General features: G+C 41.9%; 2 protein-coding genes across 2 annotated transcripts in view; both read right to left on the bottom strand.

The window, feature by feature from the left end:
- The window catches only part of LOC123931367 (putative protein ZNF720), an 867,309-nt gene that overhangs the window by 812,139 nt on the left and 27,390 nt on the right, over positions 1-27,780 (bottom strand). The window lies entirely within an intron of this gene.
- LOC123930582 (zinc finger protein 91-like) overlaps positions 22,883-27,780 on the bottom strand; it is a 26,895-nt gene continuing 21,997 nt past the window's right edge. The window contains 1 exon segment of the mRNA XM_045986791.1: positions 22,883-24,219. Coding sequence (XP_045842747.1) covers positions 22,960-24,219 — 1,260 coding nt within the window. The 3' untranslated portion in view covers positions 22,883-22,959.

Here is a 27,780-nt window from a genome sequence, read left to right as displayed (position 1 = left end):
GGTCAGAGGGGAGTTTACTGTGCTCTTTATGACCAAACATGTTCTGCAAGAGGCCTTTAGGTTCATGATTTAGAGCCCTGAAAGCCTGGGATGGGCCAGGGTACTTACGTCTATTTTCCAAGTTTCCTGCAAAGAGATCTAACTGATAGATCCTACTAAGGCCATGCAGTACCTTTCTTAAATTTCGCAACCCACATGGTTTCCAGTGGCTTCAAAGTATTCCATGGGAGAGTCCTTAGAGACTATGACAATGCTCCCAGAAAAGTAGAGAAGGCCCCTTAACAAAATCCCCCGACTCCCAGGTGGTGTCCCACACAGGATATGTCAGAGCGTCCATGTGTCAAAAGCAATGCAAGGTGTCCCTCAAAAATCACAGTTGATTACCATTCTGCCTTACCCCAGAGTCATTCCAGTCATAAAAGTCTAGGTAGGAGGGATACAGGTGTCTCTGCCCTATGCCGTCCCTTCCTAGGCTACAGATAGGTGCCTGGTGAATGGACACCAGCTGAATGGATGGAAATACCATGCCTTGCCCCTCATGCCCTGAAAGCTGCATTATTGCTCTATGATTTTTAATCCATGGAAAACACTAGAAAACTTTTACAATGGGAAATTACCCAATTTTGTAATTTAAGTAGTTATTAGAGGACATAAACAGAAAACAGTAAAAGAAATCCACCATGATCTAGGAGACATTCAAACACATGTAGTCTTCACAGTCAACTTTCCTAGAAAATGGTCACGGGTTGGACTTTAATTCAATAGGGAACTGGTTTTGATGGAGTTTTGGAATGTAGGTGAGAATTGGTGGGGTGAGTTCCGGAGCCTATGGGCAAGAATTCTTGAAAGGTTTTTGGCGCAAAAGGATAGTGTTATTAAACCCTGGAGTCAAGACTCAAAAGCAAAAGGAGACCCTGCCCTTGGAGTTATTAAACCCTGGAGTCAAGACTCAAAAGCAAAAGGAGCCCCTGCCCTTGGAGTTGAGATAAGGGAAAGGGAAGTAGGAAGGGAAGAACTTTCACATGCTAAAGAGGACCTACAAAATACTCCAGGCTCTGCCGTTGTCAAGTTAAGGTTGTCTTTCCATCTAGTAAAGCGTTAAGAGAGTTGGGAGTTTCCCTCTGAAAGTTCGGGATAAGAATGCTTTTTCTTGTAAATCACTAAGATATTTGTAATCTGAAGGAAACTCAGTGGTCTTGTGGACTGTAACCTGTGTTACAATAGTCATTTGTTTTTCCTTCCCTTAGCTGTAGGGCAGCCAGGAGTGCCTGAGGAATATCACTATCCCACCTGGGACTGGGGGTTAGAGGGGTTACAGGGGGTCAGCCTATACTTTGCTCCCAGTTTGCTCATCAACAGAAGGGAATAATTTCCTACTCACAATAGAAGGAAATAATTTCCATTTGCAGCCATGGAATAAACCTATAGGACATTTCTTAACTTACACAGAAGCCGAGCACTGACCCCTCTGGCCAGCTGAGTAGACTGTAAGTTTCAGCGTGCACCTTTATCCTGTGTGAGTGATGAACTAGACTCTTCTTTGTAAACCTATAGACCATGCATTGTTTCCTAGAAAAACTGGTTATCAAACCTTATTGCAGAACCTCCCGCAGGCCACCCATACACAACCTTCAGGCACATCCATAATGTCAGTAGGAGGCACCAGTGAGTCTGCAGCTTATCCAGAAGTGTTACAGACCGCCCTGTTCCCCTCCTATTTTTTCACTGCACTCAACTTCCCTTTAAAATCTGCAGGCCTGTAGGTGTGGAGGCTGAGAAAAATTAAGGCCATCCCACTTCAGGTTTAGCTTTAGCATAAGTACAGCCATCTTAGCTTTGGCAGCCATCTCAGGCCCCTGTGACCAAGAGCTGAACTTTCCCCTACTTTACTTTAGTTCCAGGGACCCCCACCCTGGTTTAGTTCAAGAAAGTGCCCCACCCTGCAACACCCAGGCAACAGCTAATCAGCTTACCGTGGAAAAGTCTGAACTTCTCCTCCTCCCCCCGCCCAGCCTCTTGTAATGACCCATAAAAACCAAGGTCCAAGTTGGAGTAGGTCCAAGTCCCTACTCCACTGTGTTGGGTATACTTGGGCCCAAGCTTAAGCTTGTCAAATAAACCTCGCTGTGTGACTTGCATAATCGAGAGTGTTCTCTGTCTAATTGAGGGGTGGTCAACTCTGTACCTTAACACTAGGAATCCTTGGAGTTGGTTTTTGGACATGTGTCTGTCTTTTTCCAAGTGGCTGGCCTCCTGAATGAAGCTAATATTCCTTTTCTTTTATTTTATGATTTTATTTATTTGACAAAGAGAGAGGGAACACAAGCAGGGGGAGTGGGAGAGGGAGAAACAGGCTTCCTACCTAGCAGGGAGCCCAATGTGGGGCTCATCCCCAGGACCCTGGGATTATGACCTGAGCCAAAGGTAGACGCTCAGTGATTGGGCCACCCAGGCACCCCTAATATTCCTTTTCAATCAAAACTCATGCCTTGGGGTGCCTGGGTGGCTCAGTGGGTTAAGCCTCTGCCTTTGGCTCAGGTCATTATCTCAGGGTCCTGGGATGGAGCATCGCATCACAGGCTCTCTGCTCAAGAGGGAGCCTGTTTCCCCCTCTCTCTCTCTGCCTGCCTCTCACCAACTTGTGATCTCTGTCAGATAAATAAATAAAATCTTAAAAACAAACAAACAACACACAACTCATGCCTTGTGCATTAGCTTTTCGAAGGAAGAGCAATCAAGTGGCTTTTTTTAATGAAATTGTGGGATCCTTCACAATGGTAAGAAAGAATTCTTGCCATGTTTTATGGTGCAACTTAGTAAGTTTATTGAAGTAGCACATGGATAGGACTCATGCTGAGAATGAGCTACATTTTCATTTTTATTTATTTTGAAGATTTTATTTATTGGAGAGAAAGTGGGCAGAGGGAAGGTGGGTGCGGGGAAGGGGTTAAGGAGTGCACCTGTCCTGATGAGCCCTGGATGATGTATGGAATTGTGGAATGACTATATACTACACAAGAAACTAAGAAAACATTCCAACAGTACAATAGCGATTGTGCAATTCCATACAAAACCTGGTGTTCATCACAATTGTACTCCTTAATGTCTGTACATAATTTAATGCATCTGCTTACCCACCCGGACGCTGGCTTCCATCAGCTTGCTCTCTACAAGAGTCTGTTTCTTTTACTGCCTCTCCTTTTCTTTCTCACTGAATACTTTTTTTGTTGGTTGAAATCTACCTATGAGGGATATCATACAGCATTTGTCTTTCTCTGGCTTATTTCACATAGCAATATACTCTCTAGTTCCATTCACGTTGTTGCAAGTGGCAAGATTTCATTCATTTCCATGCTAATATCCCATTGTACATACATATCAAATCTTATTTATTCATTCAGTAGTCAATGACCATTTGGGTTGGACTGTTTGAAGCAGAAATGCTCATTGTGTCTCACTCCTGAACTGCTTCTCTAGCAAATCAGCACCATGAACAGAGCCAGAACCTGAGCCCATACTCATCATGGTACTGACTAGGGAGGAAGGCCCTACACAGCAGTGCAGCTGCTTCCCTGAAAAGTCACTGATGTACAATGGATCAAATCTTGACTGGGGTTTTATCCCTGAGAGAGTAGTGCTTGGGTTCAACCACAGGACGTGCCTTGCTGATCCTGCCTATGCCACTGTCCAGAAGGAAATCCCACCTCCAACAGCTACTCTACCATTTGACATTGTAAAGCTATCCCCAATTGACTGCACCATCCAATGCCCCTCCCTTTCCATTCATTGCCACTGATGCAGGCCTGGGTGATCACAGTCATCACTGTTGTCTAAGGCCCTCTGGTCCTCAGTTACACACAGGAATGTAATGAAATCATGAGAATAAAGTAGGACTTCCCTAGTCCTCAGAAACCCACATATTTGGCAATTCCTTTTTCTATAACATGTACTCATCAGATGAGAAAAGCAACAGCTGTCTGTGCCTTTGCAGTGACTAAAGGGAGCCGACTCCAGTTTCCTCCTCACATGGGAAGGAGTTCTTCATGTTTAATAGGTCTTACCTCTCTCTCACCAAATTTTACTTAGATTCACATCCCACCTCCTAGGGCTAAATGTCTGAATTAATATCCAGTGGCTGTCCAATTCTCTAATCTCAATTAACTCTTTGGAGGACACTCTCACCACAACTCAGGAAAAAAAGAATGGTTCTGATGCCTATGCAGCTGGAAAGTAAAGTAAGGAAAAATACAACTGCAAATCAGGAGGTAACTAGGAAATAAAACAAGTAGAAATTATTTTTCTAAATCCACAGCCAGCACTGTCATATGAGTATGTGAACTTCACAGACACATCAAAGGAACACCCCCACATAGGAAGTGGGGAATGCAGCATTTTAGAGCCCACATGTCAGTGCTTTAGAGTCCAAGGGTTAACTACTGATTAGGCCACTGAAGCTGAAACAGGTCACGGTCAGCTCTGTGGCAGTCTTCTCTAAGGGACACAGGAAGGGAAAGCATTAGGAAAAAGGAGAGATGGTTGCTCACAAGGGTGGATTGGGGTTGTTGTATCAGAAATTGTATTACCTTGTGATTCTGCAGAGTGTTGTCTGGGAAACATGCTAGTGGAAGGACAGGTGTCTGTTCATGGACCCTAGCATACTACTGGCTACACAAAGTGAATGCTAAGTAGCAGTATCATGGAATGCATGACCTAAAATGTTAATTAATACCTCCACAAAATCTGTAATATATCCATAATAATATCACAGTCAGCACAAAGAAGAGAAAAGAGGACAACAGATAAAGTAGGGGGGAAATCACTCATTCTTTAAAAAAGATTTTATTTATTTGACAGACAGAAATCTCAGGTAGGCAGAGAGGCACAAAGGGAAGCAAGCTCCCCGCTGAGCAGAGAGCCTGATTCGGGGCTTGATCCCAGGACCCTGGGATCACAACCTGGGCCAAAGGCAGAGGCTTTAACCCACTGAGCCACCCAGACACCCCAAATCACTCATTATTTAAACCTTAAGGCCATTGAGAGAAAGGATTCCTAGGAATATTATTCTACTCCATTACCAAATAGGTGATACCATCAGTTCCCTACCACCTCCAATAAAATGAGATAGGTTCACCTTGGCGGTGGAATAATGTGTCATTCATTACAAATCCATGTTACACATTAAAAAACCTTTATGTTTTATTAATTAAAATATATTAAGTCCACACATAGACTATGTAATGCATTTCAAAGATTTTATTTATTTATTTGACAGAGATCACAAGTAGGCAGAGAGGCAGGCAGAGAGAGAAAGGGGGAAGCAGGCTCCCTGTTGAGCAGAGAGCCCAATGCAGGGCTCAATCCCAGGACCCTGAGATCATGATCTGAGCAGAAGGCAGAGGCTTTAACCCACTGAGCCACCCAGGCACCCCTAGGCATTGAACCTTTTTGGTTTTGTTTTTTGTTTTTTTTAAGATTTTATTTATTTATTTGACAGAGATCACAAGTAGGCAGAGAGGCAGGTAGAGGGAGAGGAGGAAGCACGCTCCCTGCTGATCAGAGAGCCGGATGTGGGGCTCGATCCCAGGACCCTGGGATCATGACCTGAGCCGAAGGCAGAGGCTTTAACCCACTGAGCCACCCAGGCGCCCCTAGGCATTGATACTTTTTGGAAAGAACCTTCTATGCTCAGCTTTAGCAGGAAACTCTGGGTGTCATGTGAAGATACAGCTGAAAGATACCAAATAAAAGTAAAATCACTGCACTTACTACATTCAGAATATACTGATGACTTCTAATATAGAAGCATCTATTCAATCAGACAATGTCAGAAAGATGACTGACAAGGAATCATCAGGACTTCATTTCTCCATGGACACATAACATGCCACAGAATGTACTGAGCACATAGTCTAGTAGATAATTCTGTGGTATGGTCATGGTGTAGCACAAATCAGTTTCCTATATCTCTAATAATCAGGAAGAGGGTCACATGAGCACAAAATTAGGAAAACGATGGATATTGAAAGAGAAAACCAAAATGAACCAAAGAGTACAGAAAAACAGAAACATATCAACCACAGGAAGAGTTGTTTGTCAGAAAAGATCAACAACATTGACAGTCCATGAACTAAAGTAAGAATAATAGAAAAAAGACCGACTTAAATAAGAGGTGAAACAGTGAATGAAGACACAGTATCACTGACCTTAGAAATAAAAGTAATTGTAAGAGGTGATGATGGATATCAGTGCTCACAAATTTGTACCAAAAGATGAGTATAAATTTGAAAAAAGGTATAATCAATTTAGACTCCATCGTTCAGGGAAAAAAAAAAAATCACAACTGATCTACAACCATGAAGCAGAATGGAAAAGGAATTAAACATAAAACAAAAAAACTCCCAAGATGTGCCAGGTGAATTCACTGGATATTCAAACAGATATTTAAGGAGACAGTACTTCAAATCTCCTCAAGTATTTCCAAGGAGTGAAGATCAGAAAATTAGTGTACCACTTTCTCCATGGTACCAGCATTGCCAGCTTATCCAAGCCAGAAGACGATACTACAAGAAGGTTATGAACTACTATCTGTGAGGAATATTCACTCAAAATCCACAATAAAATAGAGCAAACTGAATTAAAAGTACATTTTCACATTTTGCAAGATACTCAAGTGGGACTGTCCTGGAATTAAGGAATTTCAACATATGGAAAACCATTCATTGCAGACGCCACGCTAACAAAATAAAGATAAAAAATGACATGACAGGGGGCGCCTGGGTGGCTCAGTGGTTAAGCCTCTGCCTTCAGCTCAGGTCATGATCTCAGGGACCTGGGATCGAGCCCCACATTGGGCCCTCTGCTCAGCAGGGAGCCTGCTTCCCCCCTTTCTCTCTGCCTACTTGTGATCTCTCTCTGTCAAATAAATAAATAAAATCTTTTAAAAAAAAAAAAGCTGAAACCAATTCAATAGGGACAGTCTGCAAGCTTCTCCTCTATGATCAGCAGGTAATGAAGTGACCCACCACTGCCTTTGAGCATAGTACTGGACACTCTTGTCAGAACAATTATGCAACCAAAAATATAGTAAAAGAATCTGAACTGAAACAGTAGAATCTGAACTGAAACAGTAAAACTATCTCTGTTCACAGATGACATCATTATAGAAATTCCTAAAAGTTCCTAATTTTAATTTTTTTACTGTTTTCTTCTCATTCTTTGTATTGTTTATGTCTGCCAGTTTCTCCCTACTAGACTTTACATTTTCAATTTTTTTTATGTTATACAATACAGAGTTAAGAAAATTTTGGAAGAAACAACTTAACTTCTACCAGGAGAACTAGAAAAGGAAGAAACTTAGATGAAATTTAGTAGAGTAATGAAATAACAAAGAAAAATCCAATATTAAAAAAATAGATACCAGATTAACACTAACAGAACATGGAAAGTAATGCTCATTTTAACAACAAAATGAATAAAACTGGCAATAATTTAACTATGTAAGCCATTATACTAAAAAATCAGTTAATTTATAAGAAAAATCCAGAAAATTCCTAAAAATTGACAAGTTACAAAGACTGAATTCGGAGCCTTTGAACCAAGAAATAGGAAATCTCCTTAGACCAATTAATAAGCATGAAAGTTGAATTTGGACCAGTACTCTCCCAAGACAGAAAAGCCCAAGACCTAGGAATAGTAATTACTACATATTCAATGGAGTCATTGAGTTCCCTAAATCAAATCCTCTGTTGCATGATTCATCTCTGCCCTCTTTTGTTCAGATGCAGTATTTTCCTTTATTTTGCCTTCCATATGACAAAGTTATCATTCTGCTTTTTCCAGCATACCCTTTACATCAAGCCTGCTTCTAATCTCGCTTACTGCACTGTTCATCTCTGTTTGATTTTTTTTTCATCTGTTTGATTTTTTAAAAGATTTATATATTTGAGGGGGGGGAATCAGAAGAGCATGAGTGGGAGCTATAGAGAGAGGGAATCACACGCAGGCATCACACTGAGTGCAGAGCCTGACAAGCTGGATCACAGGACCCTGAGATCAAGACCGCACAGAACAAGAGCCTGGGGCTTAAGGGAGTGAGCCACCCATACACCCAATTATTTTTTAACTCTTATCTCTGTGGTAAAGTTCACACTACTCTTTTCTCAACCCTTTGAGTATCCTTATGATTGCTGCCTTAAATTCTCCATCAGGCTTGATACTACTATCTATTTCCATTGTTTCTCTGGCCCTGGCCTTACCTGCTTGTTTTGTTTGGGATAAATTCTTTCATCTTGGCTTTTGTCTGAGTCTCTACTGTCCTCTGTCCATTAGAATAGCCAATGATGTCTCCTGCTGTATCTTTCAGGCCACTGATCTGCAGGGGCTCTCCTTGCCTGCTATGGGCAGTGTTTGGTCCCTGGCCTGAATGTGGCCAGTTTGAACTAGGTGAACTCTGCTCTGCTTGTGAAAAGAGACGGGACATCAACTCCATCAGAGTTAAGGCCCTGCAGAACTCTCCGCTCAGGAGAGAAGATGTGGGCGGGGGCTCACCTTGCTGAGCCTGAGGCAAGCCTCAGTGAGAAGGGCAGTCCCCTCAGATCACAGCAAGGTGGGGCCCAGTGAAAGCAAGGCAGACAGCCAGTGTCCTCACTGAATGGGGCTCTGCTTTATGCTACAGGACGGGAGAGGGAAGTGGTGTCATCCAACTCCCATGTTCTTGGTGATGAAAAGTGTAAAATTCTGTGCAGGAATCAAAAGGAATAATTGGAAACATATCCAAGTTCTTTCACTGGAATACTTGAAACACAATAAAACTTGAAGTGACCTACAGATCAATGTAATCTTTACCAAAATTACAATGTTATTTGTGCAGAAAGATAAAAATCCACCCTAACTTTACATGGATGTCATGGGATAACCCATACCCAAAATAATCTGGGAAATGAACAGCACATTTCCTGATTCAAGACATAAAACAAGGCAAAATTAACAAGATAATGACCTATAGACATGAACATGGGGTAGACTCATGGGAAAGTATAGTTGAGCTAGATGTGTACTTTTCCATTGTTACTGTGTATGACCAGAAACTGAAGATCTTGTTAAAATTTATATTCTGGGGGTGCCTGGGTGGCTCAGTGGGTTGAAACCTTTGCCTTCAGCTCGGGTCATGATCTCAGGGTCCTGGGATGGAGGCTGTGTCAGGCTCTCTGCTCAGCAGGGAGCCTGCTTCCCTTCCTCTCTCTCTGCCTGCCTCTCTGCCTGCTTGTGATCTCTGTCTGTCAAGTAAATAAATAAAATATTTTTTTAAAAAATTTATATTCTGATTTGGATATTTGGGTGGGGTCTGAGTTTCTACATTTCATAGGTTTGCAACTGATGTCCTGCCTTGACAATGTATGCTCCTCACGGAATTCCAGGCCTGAATCACAAATGAAGAATTTCAGAAGGTTCCTCAACAGCAGAAGATGAGGAGCATGAAGTCCCTCCCTCCCTTCACTCTTCATTCAAGCCAACACTACCCCTGCATGACAAACTTGACCAGGCACTCTTCTCTAGACCCCTTTTCTTTATGCTTCTTCAAACCACCCATGCCAACCTATTCATCAAAATAGCTCCTTCTTTCACGAGAAATGCAGGTGCCATCTACTTCTTGTTGCAAGGTTGGATTTCATAGCTTGGACCCCACTGAATCCATGGCGTTTATAAGTATCATATTTTCTATGCATTTTTATTAATTCCCATGGCTTCAGGCTATAAGATCACTCCTGTTTCAACTTGGGCTTCCTCCTGAAAACTGACTTTGCCTAAAATGAGCACAGATATAAAATCTGGTTGCACTTTTTGGCCTTCCCAAAAGAATCACTTATTTAAGAAAGCCTTCATGAGACCTGTGGCCATTATTACACACTCTGTAAGGGTGAGACATGAGAGAGAGCAGCACACTGTAGGGAAACGGACTAAAGAAGCTCTCACAGAAATGACCGGTCTTCCATGTATCCCCTGGGCTGCTCAGCCTATGAGGACCACAGGCTCTTCTTGGTTTTCCAGTTCACTTCACTTCTTCCCTCTGCTGACAGACTCTTCTCTTTCCCCTGTCCTCTCCCTTCTAAAACAAGGAACCTTAATCTCCTCTGTGGTACAGATCAATTTGGTTTCCTAGGACTTTATCCTACTATGAAGACTTAGGGTTGGCTTGTTTTGGAGAGTAAGTTAGTTTTCTTTCTTATTTTTTTGAAGATTTTATTTATTTATTTGACAGAGAGAGACAGAGAGAGAGGAAACAAAAGCAGGGGCAGTAGGAGAGGGAGAAGCAGGCTCCCCACTGAGAAGGGAGCCTTATGCAGGGCTTGATCCCAGGACCCTGACACCATGATCTGAGCTGAAGGCAGAGGCTTAAGCCACTGAGCCACCCAGGTCCCCCCTACCTGCAACTTCTTAAGACAGTAGTTTAACCTATATACATAGATGCTTCTATCTTGCTTTCTTTGTTATTAAAGTATACTTGACAGACAATATGACATTAGTTCAGATGTACAACATGGAGATTTGACAACTCAATAGGTTCAACTATGCTCACCACCAAGTAGCTACCATCTGGCACCATAAAATGCTGTTGTTATACCATTAAATGAGTTCCCTATATTCTGTTATCCCCATGACTCATTATTCCATAACCAGAAGACTGTGCTTCCCATTCCCATTTCTTCATGTTGCCCATCATCCTTCTCCATTCCACACTGGTAACAATCAGGTTATTCCTTGATTTATGTGTTTGTTTCTGCTTTTCTCATAGTGTCTTGTCATTTGTGATGACGAGGTTTGACCCAGAAGGTAATATGTGATGTGAACTAAGTCAGATATTCAAAGACAAAACCATACATATTCACTTATGTGTATAACCAAAACAACAATGTAAATGAACAAACAAGAAACAGACCTATGAACATCTATTTTGTTTTAACTGAAGTCCATGGATAATCTCAATAAATATAAAAATTCCAAGATGACACACATTCTATATTGTAACCCCTTGGTCTGTAACAATTTTCCAATACTGGCAGAAGATGGGAGGTTCCCAGGTCAAAGTCCAAGCGTCTTATGGCTCATGACACAGCAAAATCACAAACATCTGCATCACATTAATTCCACTGGCCAGCTGCCTACCTCTAACTGATACAGGGAGATACTGCACATGCGGTGGGTTTATGCTGGAGACTCTGAGCATAGGAAACCCCAGTATCTTCACGGAACATCCAATATATCTACCCAGTCCTTTGTCACAGAAAGAAACATCTGTTTTCCTGTACAATAAATTCATCTGTCCTCTACCCAAGAGCCAGATGCTTTCACTATATTCCCAAGCTTTTTTATACACAAACATGAGTGGAATGACAAGTATAACTAAAACATCAATCAAGGAAATGTTCCTGCAGATCACAAAGTCACCATATGACTTCAAGGAATAGTGACAAGACTGTAGAAGGCACATATATGAATGTATAATTTGGTGCAGATATCCACAACAGTAACCAATACACTTTCCTTCATGATCTTTTGCTGCTCACCTGGCAGTGATATACAGTCACATGCAGTGTAGATCACAAAGTCAATGTACCTGGAAGGTTTGACTTTAAGATCCTTCCAACTATCAGCCATAGGGCCACTTGTGAATGTCTAAAGACACCCAAGATGCACACTGTGCCACCATAGACACATCTCTGGCCACTCTGTCAACCTAACAAATATGTGTATCCAAAATCATGTCAGAAATATTTCACCCAAATTCTGTCGGGGCGGGGGGGGGGGGGGCTTCATTACAGACAATGTGGGAATAGAGGAATAATCATTCATCTGAGCACAGAGGCCCATGGAAGATCTTTGACATCACAACTGACATTGGTTGTGTGGTCCTGGGAGACTGCTAGCACCACTAGAGGAGGAAGACACAGAGATAAATCAACAGAGAAGTCTGGTACAAGATCATGGCCACGGGAATCCATATCAAGAAATGACTTCTGTAGGAATGCCTGGAAGGCTCAATCAATTAAGCTTCTGACTATAAACTGGGTCCTGATCCAGGGTCCTGGGATAGAGCCCTGCCTGGGGCTCCCTGCTCAGTGGGGAGTCTGCTTGTCTCTCTGCCTCTGGCCTTCCCTTGAACTTGTATTCATTCTCTCCCTCTCTAATAAATAAAAATAAATCTTTAAAAAAAAATGATCTAGGGGTACCTGGTGACTGAGTGGGTTAAGCCTCTGCCTTCGGCTCAGGTCATGGTCTCAGGGTCCTGGGATCCAGCCCTGCATCAGGCTCTCTGCTCAGCGGGGAGCCTGCTTCCCCGCACCCTCCCGCCTGTTTGTGATCTCTGTCTGTCAAATAAATAAATAAAATCTTTAAAAAAGAAGAAGATTTGTGTAGGTAAATGAAAAGAAAGCATAATAATACATTTTGATTTATTAGAATACATTTTGATTTATTACATTTTTTTTTTTTTTTCAGAATACATTTTGATTTATTAGCCATGTTCGGGAAAAAAAATATAAAACCTCAGTCACTAAAGAAACCACAGAGCATCTTAATTTATAATATATTTCTGACTAAAAATATTCATTTTTTTAAAGATTTTATTTATTTATTTACAGAGAGAGATCACAAGTAGGCAGAGAGGCAGGCAAAGAGAGAGGAAGCGGGCTGTATCCCAGGACCCTGGAACCCTGGGACCGTGACCCAAGCCAAAGGCAGAGGACTCATTCTCACGATGTGTACAGAACTACAAAGATTCAAGAAAAAGGTATCATAACAGAAAAAAATGGGCACAAGAACTCACTAGACACTTTGAAAAAGAGATTATCCAACAGTTAGAGTCCAACTCCATACTAACAGCCAGAAGTAACACCAGCAAAAAAGCAAATAAAACCGGGGTTTAGTAACATCATGTATGATCCAGGAGCCTAACATCAAAATCACATAAGCCACTAAAATGTGAAAAGTATGTGGTTGAGCACAAAATCCCATGCACTGCTGGTGGATGGGAAAATGGGCACAAGTTGTTTGAGGGAGAATTTGGTAGTTAAAGCTGAAGATATCTAACCCTATTTATCAACAATTCAATCCCACATAAAGAGCCAGCAGACATGTGTGCATGTTCCACTAAAAGACAAGTTAGAGATTTTACAGGCCAGTACTAGTCATGACAGTCCTGCACTGAGAACCAACCTCTCCCATTAACAGTAGAATGATGCAATCACTTGTATTCACAAAAAAGAATGGGATGATCCACTCTTCTTCTTCTTTTTAAAGATTTTATTTTTTTGTGAGAGAGAGAGAGAGAGAGAGCGCGCACACAGTGAGGCGTGTGCAGGCTGAGCAGGCAGAGGGAGAAGCAGACTCCCCGCTGAGCAAGGAGACCCATTCAGGACTCCATCTCAGTGCCCTGGGATTATGACCCGAGCTGAAGGCAGATGTTTCACTGATTGCAACACCCAGGCTTCCGGGGACCCGTCCATTCTAATGAATGATGCACAGTAACACACAGGAATACATATCAATTCATAAATAGACAGAAATAAAGCTAAAAACAAGAGTCCCCACTGCCTGACTACATTTATGTAAAGTACAAAATGAGCACAGCAACCTCTTGCCTTACAGGTGAAAAGACTGCTGAGCTTGGGGGAGGGTTAAGGAGGAGCTCAAATGGAATGTTAGAGGACAATACCCTGTGTTCTGATCTCACTGGCTTGGAGACACATGAACAGTTTGTGAAATTCCACTAAGTTATTCACTTCTCTTATGCACATGTGACTTTACTTTAAAAAACAAAAACACACTCATGAAAAAAAGATGTACGTAAATACATAAGCATCACAATGCACATGTACTGACAGACTGAAATCACAGGAATGATGTAATGTCCTACCATGACCAGATTTGAAAAGCATGCTTAAGAAAAAAAAGCATGCCTTCATTTCTAGCTAAAGCAATGTTACTGAATGCATAATGGTCACAGAGAAGGACTGAAATGTAGAATTATTTTCTGAATATGAACACAGAAAAACACAAAACAGAAATAGTAAAACAAAAAAATAGATTTTTTTTATATATGGGTATATAGATATATAGGTGTAAGGAAAGATAGATATATAGGTATAAGGAAAAACAGTAAAATACACGGTAAATCCAAATCCCAACATCTCCATTGTAATATTAAACATGAATAGGGCACCTGGGTGGCTCAGGTGTTAAGTGTCTGCCTTCAGCTCAGTTCATGATCTCAGGGTCCTGGGATTGAGCCCTGCATCAGTCTCCCTGCTGGGTGGGGAGCCTGCTTCTCCCTCTCTCACTCCCCCTCTTGTGTTCCCTCTTTCACTGTGGCTCTGTCAAATGAATAAGTAAAATCTTTTTTTTATAAAGATTTTATTTATTTATTTGACAGACAGAGATATCAAGTAGGCAGAGAGAGAGAGAGGAGGAAGTAGGCTCCCTGCTGAGCAGAGAACCCTATGCCGGGCTCGATCCCAAGACCCTGGGATCATGACCTGAGCTGAAGGCAGAGGCTTTAACCCACTGAGCCACCTAGGCGCCCCTGAATAAATAAAATCTTAAAAAAAAAAAAAACATGAATAAAGCAAATGTTCCAGGTAACACTAAACGTTGCTTCAATATATTTCATTGGAATTTTTCTTGTAACTAAAATAAAGGTGGGTTATGTTTCAATATCAAAAAATACACAATTTAAATATCTTACCTCTTGGATATCAAACATGTGCATGTGCAAATTCATACACACATAAAAAAATACATACACACAAATACATGTGATGAGGGAGCAGGAGGCCGGCTGAGGACAAAGCAAAAGCTGGCACCTTGCACGCCCTCTCCACCTGCTCCCCTCGGTAATAAGTGTGACATTCCTCAGGCACCCCTGACTGCCCTAAAAGAAAAACAAATGGTTAACTTGCAGAGATCACAATCCTTCAAGACAGGAGTCTCCTTTGGTTTACCAGTGTCCTAGAGATTTACAACAAGAAGGCTATCTTAACAATAGCACAATTTCCAGAGGCAAATAACTCAGTTCCTCAAGCCCTAAATAAAGTTAAATGTCTTCTAAACCCAAATCTCACTAACAAGGACACTTGATAGGAGAAATGTAAAACTTTATCTCTAGATCTCCAAGATAGTGTCAAGAATCATTCCCAAGCATATGGCCCACTAATAATATATCTAAAGGGTCTCACAAGAAGATTTTTACTAGTAGTAATAAATAACCTTTCTCCCAACAATAGTTAGCCCCTCAAGGTCCTGGAGACCTTGCTTCCAAAATTCCTTAGAGACTAACACCACCCCCTTTGTTCTCACCTACCCAACTCCGGTGTATATAATCAGCCGCTCCTCAGGATAACAGGGCAGCAGCTCTTTCTGCCCACGGGTCCTGTCCCCGTGATTTAATAAACCACCATTCTGCACCAAAGATGTCTCAAGAATTCTTTCTTGGTCTTCGGCTCCGGACCTCACCACATCGAACCTCACCTAGGTTCTAGAACTTCATCACATGCATACAGGGAAACTTCTCTTTTTAGCCCAGGAGAGAGAAAACCGTTCATTCCTCACAGAGGGAGGACCTCATCCAGATAGTGACAAAGTAGTTCCACCTTCCCTCAACAAGCAACTGTTCACATGAGACACCAGTGCGTGATTCTCAATACAAAAGGGTGAGGCTGATGCACCCCAGGAACCCAGAGACCAAGAAGGACACCCCTAGAAGGGTAACAGGAGCAATTTCACAAGGATCCCAGTGTGCCTTCCCCGGGGCCAGCACAGTGCGCCACCACCAGGAACCAGAAGGAACTACAATGGCTCCGCAAAGAAAATGACAGCCCAGAGTGGACATCCAGCATTCCCCAAAGGGCAAACCACTCCCTGGGTGGTCCAGTGAGAGCTCACCTCAGGGGGATCCCTGGGGGCATCTGTGGTGCTGGACCACTGGGGACCCTATAGACACGGAGAAGGTGGGCAGGGCTTACAGCAACGAGTGCTCAGACCCTAGAGCTGCCAGACCAGGCAGCACTCCAACTTGTAGTGGCAACGAATCAGAGATCCACAGAGATCCTCTGCCCACTTGCAGAGAGGAGATGAACCTACCTAGCTAAGATTTGTCAGCTGCTGTGACTGGCTTGGGTGTCCAGTCAACACGTTGAACGAGAACATTCTCTGTTCTCTGTCTGGGTAACTATGCAAGTCCTAAGTCACTTCCCATGGCTGATCCTAGCCTCCAAACCTGCCCCACTAGAAGCCTGAACAGAGACCCTAGACAATCACAGAGCCTCTCTTACAGGCTTCTGGGGAGAAAACCAAGCCAGCAGCATGGACCAAGCACGGAGCATAACCTTTTGCTCTGCATGAGCAGGGAGACTCCTCAGTGAACCTGGGCAGCCTCAGAGCCCAGCCTATGGTCCTGCCCAGCAACAGAGAATGGCCTTCGGTCCTGCCACATGCTCAGTATCACCTCTGGCCCCAGCTGATCACGGAGTTGCCAGCATGGGTTTGGAAGGCACTCAGGAGTCCACAGTTGTCCATGGACAGATGTCTAGCCCTCTGTGCTCATAGAGAATAAGTGTATATTCAAAATGATCGCACATGTTTTACACCAGAAGCTGCCAAGGTCCATGGGATACCTCTAGAAGGAATGCCAAACTGGCTACATTCAGATGACTGAGAATAAAACCACTCAGATTTGCTTTTCTGCCATTTCAGAAAAGGAAAAGTCACAGATACAAGTGTGAGCAATTCCACAGGATTCCAATTCCACAGGATTGCAATGAAAATTGGCATCAGACAGATACCTCCACGTTTCAAATGCACACAGGGTATTTTTTTTTTTACTTTTAACAGGGTTCAATATTCACATTCAGAGAGGATTCACCATGAAATATGACTTGTGGGCTACTTTTTATCATTAAAAAGAAAATCCAAAATATTGACTAGCGTCTGACACGTTCCTCTGCATACCGCATACACTCTATGTCCCATGGTTATTGAATCTGCTGTTAATGTATTCAATGTTCTGGATTCTACAGGTTAGGGCTAATACTATTCTCCTTTTACTGAAAGAAATGATTTGTTTTTTTTTCACTTTATTTTCAAAGAAATGATGTAGATAAAGGAAGGTAATGTGAGCCTCTCACTATTGGTAGAGTCAGGGTTTGAATCTGGCTGCCCTACATAGGAACATGAGGCACATGGGACAAAGGAGAAACTAGAAGGTGATTCAGGTTTGGATTCTCTTTTCTCTTTCAACACTCAATGTTCACCCACCCATCGTCACACAAAACAGCTTCCATGAACAGACACTTCAAAGTGAACACTCCAGGGGTGCCTGAGTGGCTCAGTGGGTTAAAGCCTACTTGTGATCTCTGTCAAATATATAAATAAAAATCTTTAAAAAAAAAACAAAAACCTTAGTCATGGGATCCTTCTGATGTCTATCAGTGGGCTATCTGGTTGGGGGATGATTGACAATTGGTAGCGGGGCACTTCAGAGAAAAAGGAAGTTTCCAAAAGAATTTTTTTTAGATTTTATTTATTTATTTGACACAGAGATCACAAGTATGCAGAGAGGCAGGCAGAGAGAGAGAGAGTCAAGCAGGCTTTCCACTGAGCAGGGAGCCCAATGCAGGGCTCGATCCCAGGACCCGAGATCAGGACCTGAGCCGAAGGCAGAGGCTTAACCCACTGAGCCACCCAGTCACCTCTCCAAAGAAATTTTTATATATTAAGGTAGACTTACAGAATCCCAGAGGATGTTGAGGACTTCAGCCAAGGATTGTCTTTAGCCATTAGCAAGATGTTAATTAACATCAAGGCAGTTGAGTCCTTGAGGAATGTCACTGCCTGTTTCAAGGATTTGTCAATGAGCTGTAGTTAGTAAGGATATTAGTATGTTTTCTTCTGCCTTTGTTTCCCACATCATGATCAGCTCTCTTCCTAATAAAGGTCCTCCATCTAATTGATTCCTGAATTTTATATATATATATATAATCAGTTTCACAGCAAAAAGGAAATAATGCCATCTGCATCACAGGACAATCTTAGAAGACAGTTTTCTTTTTTTTAAGATTTTATTTATTCATTTGACAGACAGAGATCCTAAGTAGGCAGAGAGGCAGCCGGGGAGAGAGGGAAGTAGGCTCCCCACTGAGCAAAGAGCCCAATTTGGGGCTCAATCCCAGCACCCGGAGATCATGACCTAAGCCGAAGGCAGAAGATTTAACCCAACTGAGCACCCAGGCACGCATAGAAGACAGTTTTCTAACTTAAATTGAAACCTTGCCTTGGCCTCTTGGGCCAACTTAATAGTCCTTAAATTTCTGCATGCACCTTTCCATGAATGATGGACTAAACCCTTCTTTGTACATCTATACATCACACATTGATTCCAAGAAGGACTGGTAATCCCACCTTCTGGTATAGCCACCCCTGAGGACCTATTCGCAACCTCCAAGCACCTCAGTAATGTCTGTAGGAGGCACAGTAAGTCCACAGGAGATCATGAACTGTGTCAAGACTGCCCTGCTTCCCTCCTATTGATTCACTGTGCTCAAGCTCCTTTAAAACTCTGAAGGCCTGGCAAAATCCTTGGAGTTGATTTTTGAACGACTCTTTCTTCTTTCCAAGTGGCTGGTCTCCTGAATAATGCAGATATTCCATTCCCATCAAAACTCATGCCCTATGCATTGGCTTTTCAAAGGAATGATAGCCAGCTTGGGTTTCTGGATAACAAAATTGTCCGATCCTTCAGCACAGTGCTCAGGAAGAACTTCTGTGATGATTTATGGCGCAACTTAGTAAGTTTATTGATGTAACATGTGGTTGGGACTTCTGCTCAGAAAGAGCTACTTTTTTTTTCCTTTTTTAAATATTTGATTATTTTATTTGAGAGAGAGAGGCACTCGTGGTGGGGCATAGTGATGGGCAGAGGAAGAGAGAGAAACCAAGTCACCACTGAGTAGGGAGCCCACAGTAGGGCTGTGCTGGGAACCTGACATCATGACCTGAGTCAAAGTGAGACCCTTAACTGACTGATCCCCCAGACCCCCTAAGAGCTACACTGTTCATGTTTGAAGGAGATGGTTATATGCTTAGCACTGAAGGGGGTGGGTCTTGTAGACAGTAATAAGAGTATAAATGTTTTCACCAGTTTCTTTTTACTGTTTAAAATGTTATTGTTTTTTAATTATTTACTTGACAGAGACAGACACAATGAGAGGGGGAACACAAGCTGGGGGAGGGGGATAGGGAGAAGCAGGCTTCCGGCTGAGCAGAGAGCCCAATGCAGTGCTAATGACCTGAGCCGAAGGCAGACACTTAATGACTGAGTCACCCAGGTGCCCCTAGAACTACACCCATTATGGCACTGAGGAAAGGGAGGCAGGTCCTTCACAGCAGCTTCCATGAAGGATCACCCAACCACACTGGATCTGACCTTGACTGGGGTTATCTACCTGGGAAATGAGGGAACAACCACAGCACATGCCTTGCTGATCTGGCCTATTCCACTGTCCAGAAGGCTTCTTTATCTCAAACATCTATTCTACCATGTGACACCTTAAAGCTGCCCACATGCTTGCATCATCCAACCCTTCCTCCATCCCTTGTCACGGATCTAGCCAGGGACAGTACACTAATCACTGACATCCAACAGCATTAGTCCCAGGTATACACAGGAGATCGAGCAAATCGCCAAGATAAACCAGGACCTTCCTACTCCCAAGAAACCCACATCTGCCATTTCTTGTCCCCATTACATGTATTCATGTGCCTTTGCAGTGACTAAAAAAGGAGCCACCTCTGGGTCCCTCCAAACATGGGAAAGAGTTCCTCACATTTCCTTTTAATATGTCTTGTCTTTTTCTCTAAGGATGATGCCTTCCTCAAATTTTACTCAGATTCACATCCCACATCGCCATGCTCAATGTCTTAATACCCACCGGCTTTCCATCTGTCTAATCTCAATGAAGCATTTTCTGAAGACACTCTCTCCACAGGCAAAAGAGAATGATTGTGGTGCCTATGTAAAGAGGAAGAAAAATGAGGGCGAATACAACTGGAGATCTGGAGATAAGAAGGTCATAAAACAAACTGAAGTTCTTCTTCCACAACTAGGGAGTCACTTGGGCAACTCAGGACAGTTGTCCTCCTCTACATCCTAATTTTTCATCTTTAATATTTTCTGTCTCTCCTGGGCTACCACATGACTCCTATTGGGATAGATTTCTCGTTCTTATGGGGTATCTATGACACACATAGCATGGTCATAGGTGCATGTGCACCTCACAGACACATCAAAGCAACACTCAGTGTAGCACATGGGGCACATGCTTTCATTTGGGGCCATGGTGCAGTGCTATAGAGTCCCAAGTCTAAGTCCAGAATATGCCATTCTGCCTAAAACAGATTTAGGGAAGACCTGGGGGAGGGGGAATCTTCTCTATGAGACAGGAGAGGAAAAGCATTGGAAGAAAGGAGAGAGGGTGGCTCACAAGGGGGAAGTGCAGATGTCGTATCACAGGTCCTACTGACTTGTGACGCTACAGAGTGCTGACTGGGGAATGCACTAGTGAGAAGGGTTCCTGGCAATGCAAGGCCTCTGCAAAACTACTGGCTACCCAAAATTAATGCCCATAAAATGTCAACAACATCTCTATGTTACATACCTCAGTAATACACCCACAGTAATATCATCGTATTCACAAAGAGGAGAAAATCACAGCACAGACTAGGGGAAAACACAATCACATATCCCTTAAGCTTTCAGACCACTGGGAAAATGGATTCCTAGGTATATTGTTTTACTCCAGTACCAGATAGGTGAATGACTCAATCAGCACCCTACAAGCCTCAATGAGATAGATAAACACAAGACGTAGGATAACACATTATTCATGACACACCCATATCTATGTATTAAGAAAGTGTTTTATTAATGAAAATATATTATGTTCTAGAGTCATACTCTGTAACGACTGCACTTAGCAAGATACATTGGTAGTTTAGTGGACAGCAACCTCTTTTTCCTTAAAGAACAATCAGGAAAACCTCATATTTCTAATATTGATGAAGTTCTTTAGTTTCAATACATGCAGAAGTGTGTGCTCTGAACACCTGTCTCATGGAACTTTACATCAATGTTATAACCATAAGCACCATCTCCACTGAGATGTACTTCATATGTTGTATATCATACGGTCATTTTCCATGGAAAATTATGTATGCATGCGTCCCACTTAATGGAGCAGGACATCTAATATCTTTGATGTAGCAACAACCACATGGTCTTACACACCCATGAGGAACAGAGCAATTTTGGGGAGTGATTTCAGAGGAAAACAGATTAATATTGTTAGTCACCAATCTCAAATGCAGTCAATGTAAGAAATGAAAAAAATACAGAAATCCCTTGTATGTATGTAAAATTCCACCCTCTAAATCTGTTCAACAGAATACCACATACATTTTCTAAGTGTTTAAGTTTGATTTTTCCTTATAATCACTATGTTCATACAGAGTAATGTCTGAATAGAGTGAATAACGTATTCCATTGCTTGATTTCTCTTACATAAATTGGCATTTGATATTCAAATAATTAGTTTTCTAAACAATGCTAACTTTCAATTAACTTTCCTTAATGCACTCTCTGGTGTTTGTTCCAATGTATACTGAAATGAAGGTCTTCCCACATTCACTATGTTGCAAAGGTTTGAATCTAGTATGCATTTTGAGATACTGAGGAAGGACTAAATCCCAGTTAAATGCTTGGCCATGCCCTTACATTTCACACTTTTACTCCTATATGATAAGTATGATTTTAGGAAGTTCGGAGTTCCAGTGAGAGGTCAGATACATTTTTTTTTAAATATTTAGGGGTGCCTGGGTGGCTCACTGGGTTAAAGCCCCTGCTTTCAGCTCAGGTCATGATCCCAGGGATCTGGGATTGGGCCCCACGTCAGGCTCTCTGCTCAGCGGGAGCCTGCTTCCCCACCTCTCTCTCTGCCTGACTCTCTGCCTACTTGTGATCCCAGTCTGTCAAATACATAAAATCTTTAAAAAATATATTTTATGTATTCATTGGAGAGAGACAGGGAGAAAGAGCATGAGAGGGGAGAAGGTCAGAGGGAGAAGCAGACTCCCTGTGGAGCTGGGCGCCCAATACAGGAATCGATCCCAGAACTCCAGGATCATGACCTGAGCCAAAGGCAGTCGCTCAACCATCTGAGCCATTCAGGTGCCCCACAGACACAACTTAGTATCTGTACACTAACTCTCCTATATAAAGTCTCTGATATGGAGTGAGGAGGGAACAGTCCTTAGGCATTTTCTCACAGACATCCATAATTTTCTCTCCAGTATGAATTCTGTGATGCCCATTAACAGTCGTTTGCAGCTAGAGGGTTTACCACATTATTCATCGGCTGTCATTCCAGTATGAATTCTCTATTTAGTAAACACATGCATGCTGGACAAAGGCCTTGTCACATTTGTTGTATTTGCAAGGTTACTGTCCAAAATGAATTCTCTGATGTGCATGAATGGGTAAGCACTCCTTAACGATTTTTCTCACATTCTTTTTTCTTTTTTAAAGACTGTATTTATTTATTTGACAGAGAGATGGAAAGAGGGCACAAGTAGGGAGGAGGGGCAGTCAGAGGGAAAGGGAGAAGCAGGCTTCCTGCAGCGCTCCAACCTGGGATTAGGAACAGGGTCTAAGGCAGCCGCCTAACCAACTGAGCCACCCGGGTGCCCCCTTTTCTCACATTCTGTACACTGGTAAGCTATCTATCTAGTATGAATTTTCTGAGGTTTAGTGAGGATTGAGTGCCTGTAAAGCCTTGCCACATTTTTATTATTTGTACAGTTTCTCTCCAGCATGAATTCTGTGATATCAAGGAAGGTCTTAGGGCCGCAAAAAGGCTATGCCACATTCTTGACTTTGTAAGGTTTCTCTCCAGTATGAATTCTGCGATGTTGATTAAAGAGTGAAGACCACTTGAAGGCTTTGCCACATTCATGACATTGGTAAGGTTTCTCTCCAGTATGAATTCTGCGATGTTGAATAAGGGTTGAGTTGTGGTTAAAGGCCTTGCCACATTGTTGACATTGATAAGGTTTCTCTCCGGTATGAATTCTGTGATGTTCAATAAGACTTGCCCTCTGATTAAAGGCCTTCCCACATTCTTTACATTGATAAGGTTTCTCTCCAGTATGAATTCTGTGATGTCGAGTAAGCACAGAGCTCACGTTAAACCTCTTGCCACATTCTTGACACTGGAAAGGTTTCTCTCCAGTATGAATACTGTAATGCTGAATAAGGGTTGAGCTGTCATTAAAGGCCTTGCCACATTCTTGACATTGGTAAGGTTTCTCTCCAGTATGAATTCTGTGATGTTCACTAAGACTTGAGCTCCGGGAAAAGGCCTTACCGCATTCTTGACATTGGTAGGGTTTCTCTCCAGTATGAATTCTGCGATGTTGAGTAAGGCTTGAGTTGTGGTTAAAGGCCTTGCCACATTCATGACATTGGTAAGGTTTCTCTCCAGTATGAATTCTGTAATGCTGAGTAAGGGCTGAGCTGTTGTTAAAGCCCTTACCACATTCTTGACATTGGTAAGGTCTCTCTCCAGTATGAATCCTGTGATGTTCATTAAGATGTGAGCTCTGGTAAAAGGCCTTGCCACAGTCTTGACATTGGTAAGGTTTCTGTCCAGTATGAATTCTTTTATGTTGTGTAAGCCTTGAGCTGTAAATAAAGGCCTTGCCACACTCTTGACATTGGTAAGGTTTCTTTCCCGTATGAATTCTGTGATGTTCAACAAGGGTTGAGCTGTCATTAAAGGCCTTGCCACATTCTTTACATCGGTAAGTTTTCTCTCCACTATGAATTCTGTGATGGTCAGTAAGGCTTGACCTCCGGTTAAAGGCCTTGCCACATTCTTGACATTGGTAAGGTTTCTCTCCAGTATGAATTCTTCGATGTTGAGTAAGTTGTGAAGGGCAGGTAAAGGCCTTGCCACATTCTTGACATTGGTAAGGTTTCTCTCCAGTATGAATTCTGTGATGTCGAATAAGGGCTGAGCTCTGTATAAAGCTCTTGCCACATTCTTCACATTGGTAAGGTTTCTCTCCAGTATGAATTTTGTGATGTTGAATAAGCTGTGAAGTGCGGTTAAAGGTCTTGCCACATTCTTGACATTGGTAACATTTCTCTCCAGTATAGGTTTGTTTATGTCCATTTATTGATGGACAGTCCTTAAAGGTTTTACCACCTTCTTCACATTTGTGTATTTTTTCCCCAGTATGGATTTGCTGATGTTGAGATAGTGTTGAGTGGGAGTCAAAGGATTTACCACATTCCTTCAAACTGTAAACTTCCTTTCCCCTAGGAATTATGTTATGTATATTTAGGCTTGAGGACTGGCTAAACATGGTCCCTGCTTTATGAGATCTGAGTAAGTTTTTTCCCTCATGAATTCTCTGATGATCACCAACACTGGAGGACTGGGTACGAGCTTTCCCACATTCATTATATTTATGAGGACTGTCTCCCAAATGGTGACCATTATGTATACTGAGGTTAGAGCTTGGATTAAAGCCTTCCCCACATTTATCACATTCATAATGGTTCTCTGCAGACCTAGCCCTGACACACTGGTGAACAATGGAGCCCTGGTTCAATGTTTTCTCAGATTCAGTGCACTGAGCTATTCTGTCTTCAGTGAGAAGCCTCGAGTCATTCTCGAGGGTCAACTCCTCAGTGAGGCCCCTCTTGTATGGATCCCACTGAGCACTTTGTTCTTCATTTCTAAATCTCTGATGATCAGAAACATCTGGCTGAAAAGTCAGGCCAATCCTATCTTCCAAATGGCTCAAATCATTATTCTCAGCATGGACTAGGTTACTTTCCAGACGTTTCAAATGGTCTGTCCACAAATAACTATGTTTGAATATTTGATTGGAGCTTGTACTGACAGAAACACACTGCTTTGCAGAAACAGTTGACTTAAAGAGGGAGGTTTTCCACAGCAGTTTATATCCTTCACCATTTGGGGCAGTGAGATTCTCATTAAGGACCATGGCTTTGGTTTGGGTGTATCGTCCAGGATTTCTTTGATGCCCGTCACTCTCCCCATCACTGTCCCAGTCTGTACGTAGTAAGTGTAAAATCTCAACAGCACTATGTTTGTATCTGTGCACTGATACTGTCTGCAAAGAATCTTCTATGCTCTGCTTTAGCAGGGAACTCTGGGTGTCATGTGAAGATAGAGCTGAAAGATACCAAATAAAAGTAAAATCACTGCACTTACTATATGCAGAAGAATATACTGAAGAATTCTAATATAGAAGCATCAAGTGAATCAGACAATGTCAGAAAGATGGCTGAGAAAGAGTAATCAGGACTTCATTTCTCCATGGACACACAACATGGCACACAACGTACTGAGCATAGATAATTCTGCGGTATGGTCATGGTGTAGCACAAATCACTTTCCTGTATCTCTAATAATTAGGAACAGGGTCACAGAGCTCAAAATTAGCAGAACAATGGATACTGAAACAGAAAACTGAAATGAACCAACTAGAGTACAGTAAAAATAGGAATGTATCAACCACAGGAAGAGTTGTTTGTCAGAAAAGATCAACAACATTGACAGCCCATGAACTAAATTCAGAATAATAGGGAAGAGACCACTAAAGTGAGAGGTGAAGAGGTGAAAGCAGATACAGTATAACTGACCGTAGAAATAAAATTATAAGAGGTAACAATGGATAATCAGTGCCCACAAATTGATACTAAAAGACAAGTGTAAATTTCAAAAAAGGTATAACCAATTTAGACTCCATCACTCAGAAAAGTAGAAAAAAATCTCAACCGATCTACAAATATGAAGCTGAATGAAAGAGGAATAAAAGAAAAAAACCCAACAAACAAAAATTGTGTGCCAGATGAGTTCACTGGATATTCAAACAGACATTGAAGGAGAAAGGACTGCAAATCTCCTCAAACACTTCCAAGGAGTGACGATCAGAGAAACTAGCAGAACACTCTCTCTGTGGCACCAGCATTACCAGCTCATCCAAGAGCGACGAAGACACTATGAATAATGAAGTTTACGAACCACTGCCTGTGAGGAATATTCACTCAACGTCCACAATAAAATAGAGGAAACTGAATCAAATGCACATTTTCCCTTTTTACAAGATGATCTAATACACGGACCTGGAATTAAGGGCGCGCCAACACACAGAAAACCATAAATTCAAGACTCCACATTCACAGAACGAAGGTAAAAAATGACATGATCATATTACCAGAGACAGAATACAAATATGGTGGTATTGGACAACATGTCATGTTAAAAACACCCAAGGTAGAGAGAGAAGGAAAACCCCAACTAATGAATGCACAGATGTATGAAAAGCTGAAACCTACTCACTAGGGACAAGACGTCTGCAAACTTCTCCTCTATGATCAGCAGGTCATGAAGTGACCCCACCACTGCCTTGAATATACTTCTGGATACTCTAGTCAGAAGAATTGTGCAACCAAAAATAGAGTAAAGGAATCTAAACTGAAAAATAAACATTGAAACTATCTCTGTTCACAGATTACACAATTATAGAAAGCCCTAAATATCATCATTTTAATTTTTTACTGTTTTTGTTCCTTGTTTGTATTGTTCATTTCAGCCAGTTTTTCCCTACTAGACTTTCCATTTCCCAATTTTTTTCATCTTATACAATGCAGAGTTAAGAAAATGTTGGAATAAACAACTGAATTTCCACCAGAAGAATTAAAAAAGGAAGAGACTTAAATGAAACTTGTAGTGGAACAAAATAAAGAAAAATCCAAAATAAAATAGAGAGCAGATTAACACTAACGGAACACTGAGTGTAATGTCCATTTCAATCAATAAAATAAAACTGGCAATGCTTTAACTCCATAAACCACTACATATTAACAAAAAGGGAAATTTAGGAAAAAAAAAACAATTTCTAAAAATAGACAAGTTATTAAGAATGAATTACTGACCTTGAGCCAAAAAAAAATGGGAAATCTCCTTAGACCGGTAAGAAGCATGAGGGTTGAATTTGGAAGAAATACTCTCCCAGCACAAAAACCCCAAGACCTGGGAATCTTACTACTTTTGATGGAGGCTATGAGTTCCCTAAATAAATCCTGTGTTGCATGATTCTTCTCCTTCCCTTTGTTCAGATTCAGTATTTTCCTTTATTTTTCCTTCTATATGACAAAGTCATTCTTCTGCTTCTTCCAGCTTCCTCTTAACATCAAGCCTGTTTCTAATCTTGCTTATTGCATTGTTCACCTATGTTTGATTTTTAGAAAGACTTATATATTTGGGGTGGGGGAAATCTTAAGGGTTCGGGTGGGAATTGCAGAGGGAGGGAATGACACGCAGGCATCACACTAACTGCAGAGACTGACTTGAGCCTGGATCCCAGGACCCTGAGATCAAGATCTGAGCAGAAATCAGGAGTCAGTGGCTTACCCAAATGAGCCACCAAGCACCCAATTTTTTTTATTTTATTTTTATTTTTGTTTTTTTTTAACTTTTTATTTGACAGAGATCACAAGTAGGCAGAGAGGCAGGCCAAGGCAAAGGGAGAAGTAGGCACCCTGCTGAGCAGAGAGCCCAATGTGGGACTTAATCCCAGGACCCTGAGATCATGATCTGAGCCAAAGGCAGAGGTTTAACCCATGAGCCACCCAGGCGC

Source organism: Meles meles, chromosome 19, assembly GCF_922984935.1.
Source record: "Meles meles chromosome 19, mMelMel3.1 paternal haplotype, whole genome shotgun sequence".
In the NCBI taxonomy this organism is placed as follows: Eukaryota; Metazoa; Chordata; class Mammalia; order Carnivora; family Mustelidae; genus Meles; species Meles meles.
The sequence above is the reverse complement of the archived record's forward strand: the minus strand, read 5'-3'. Positions and strand labels throughout refer to the sequence as shown.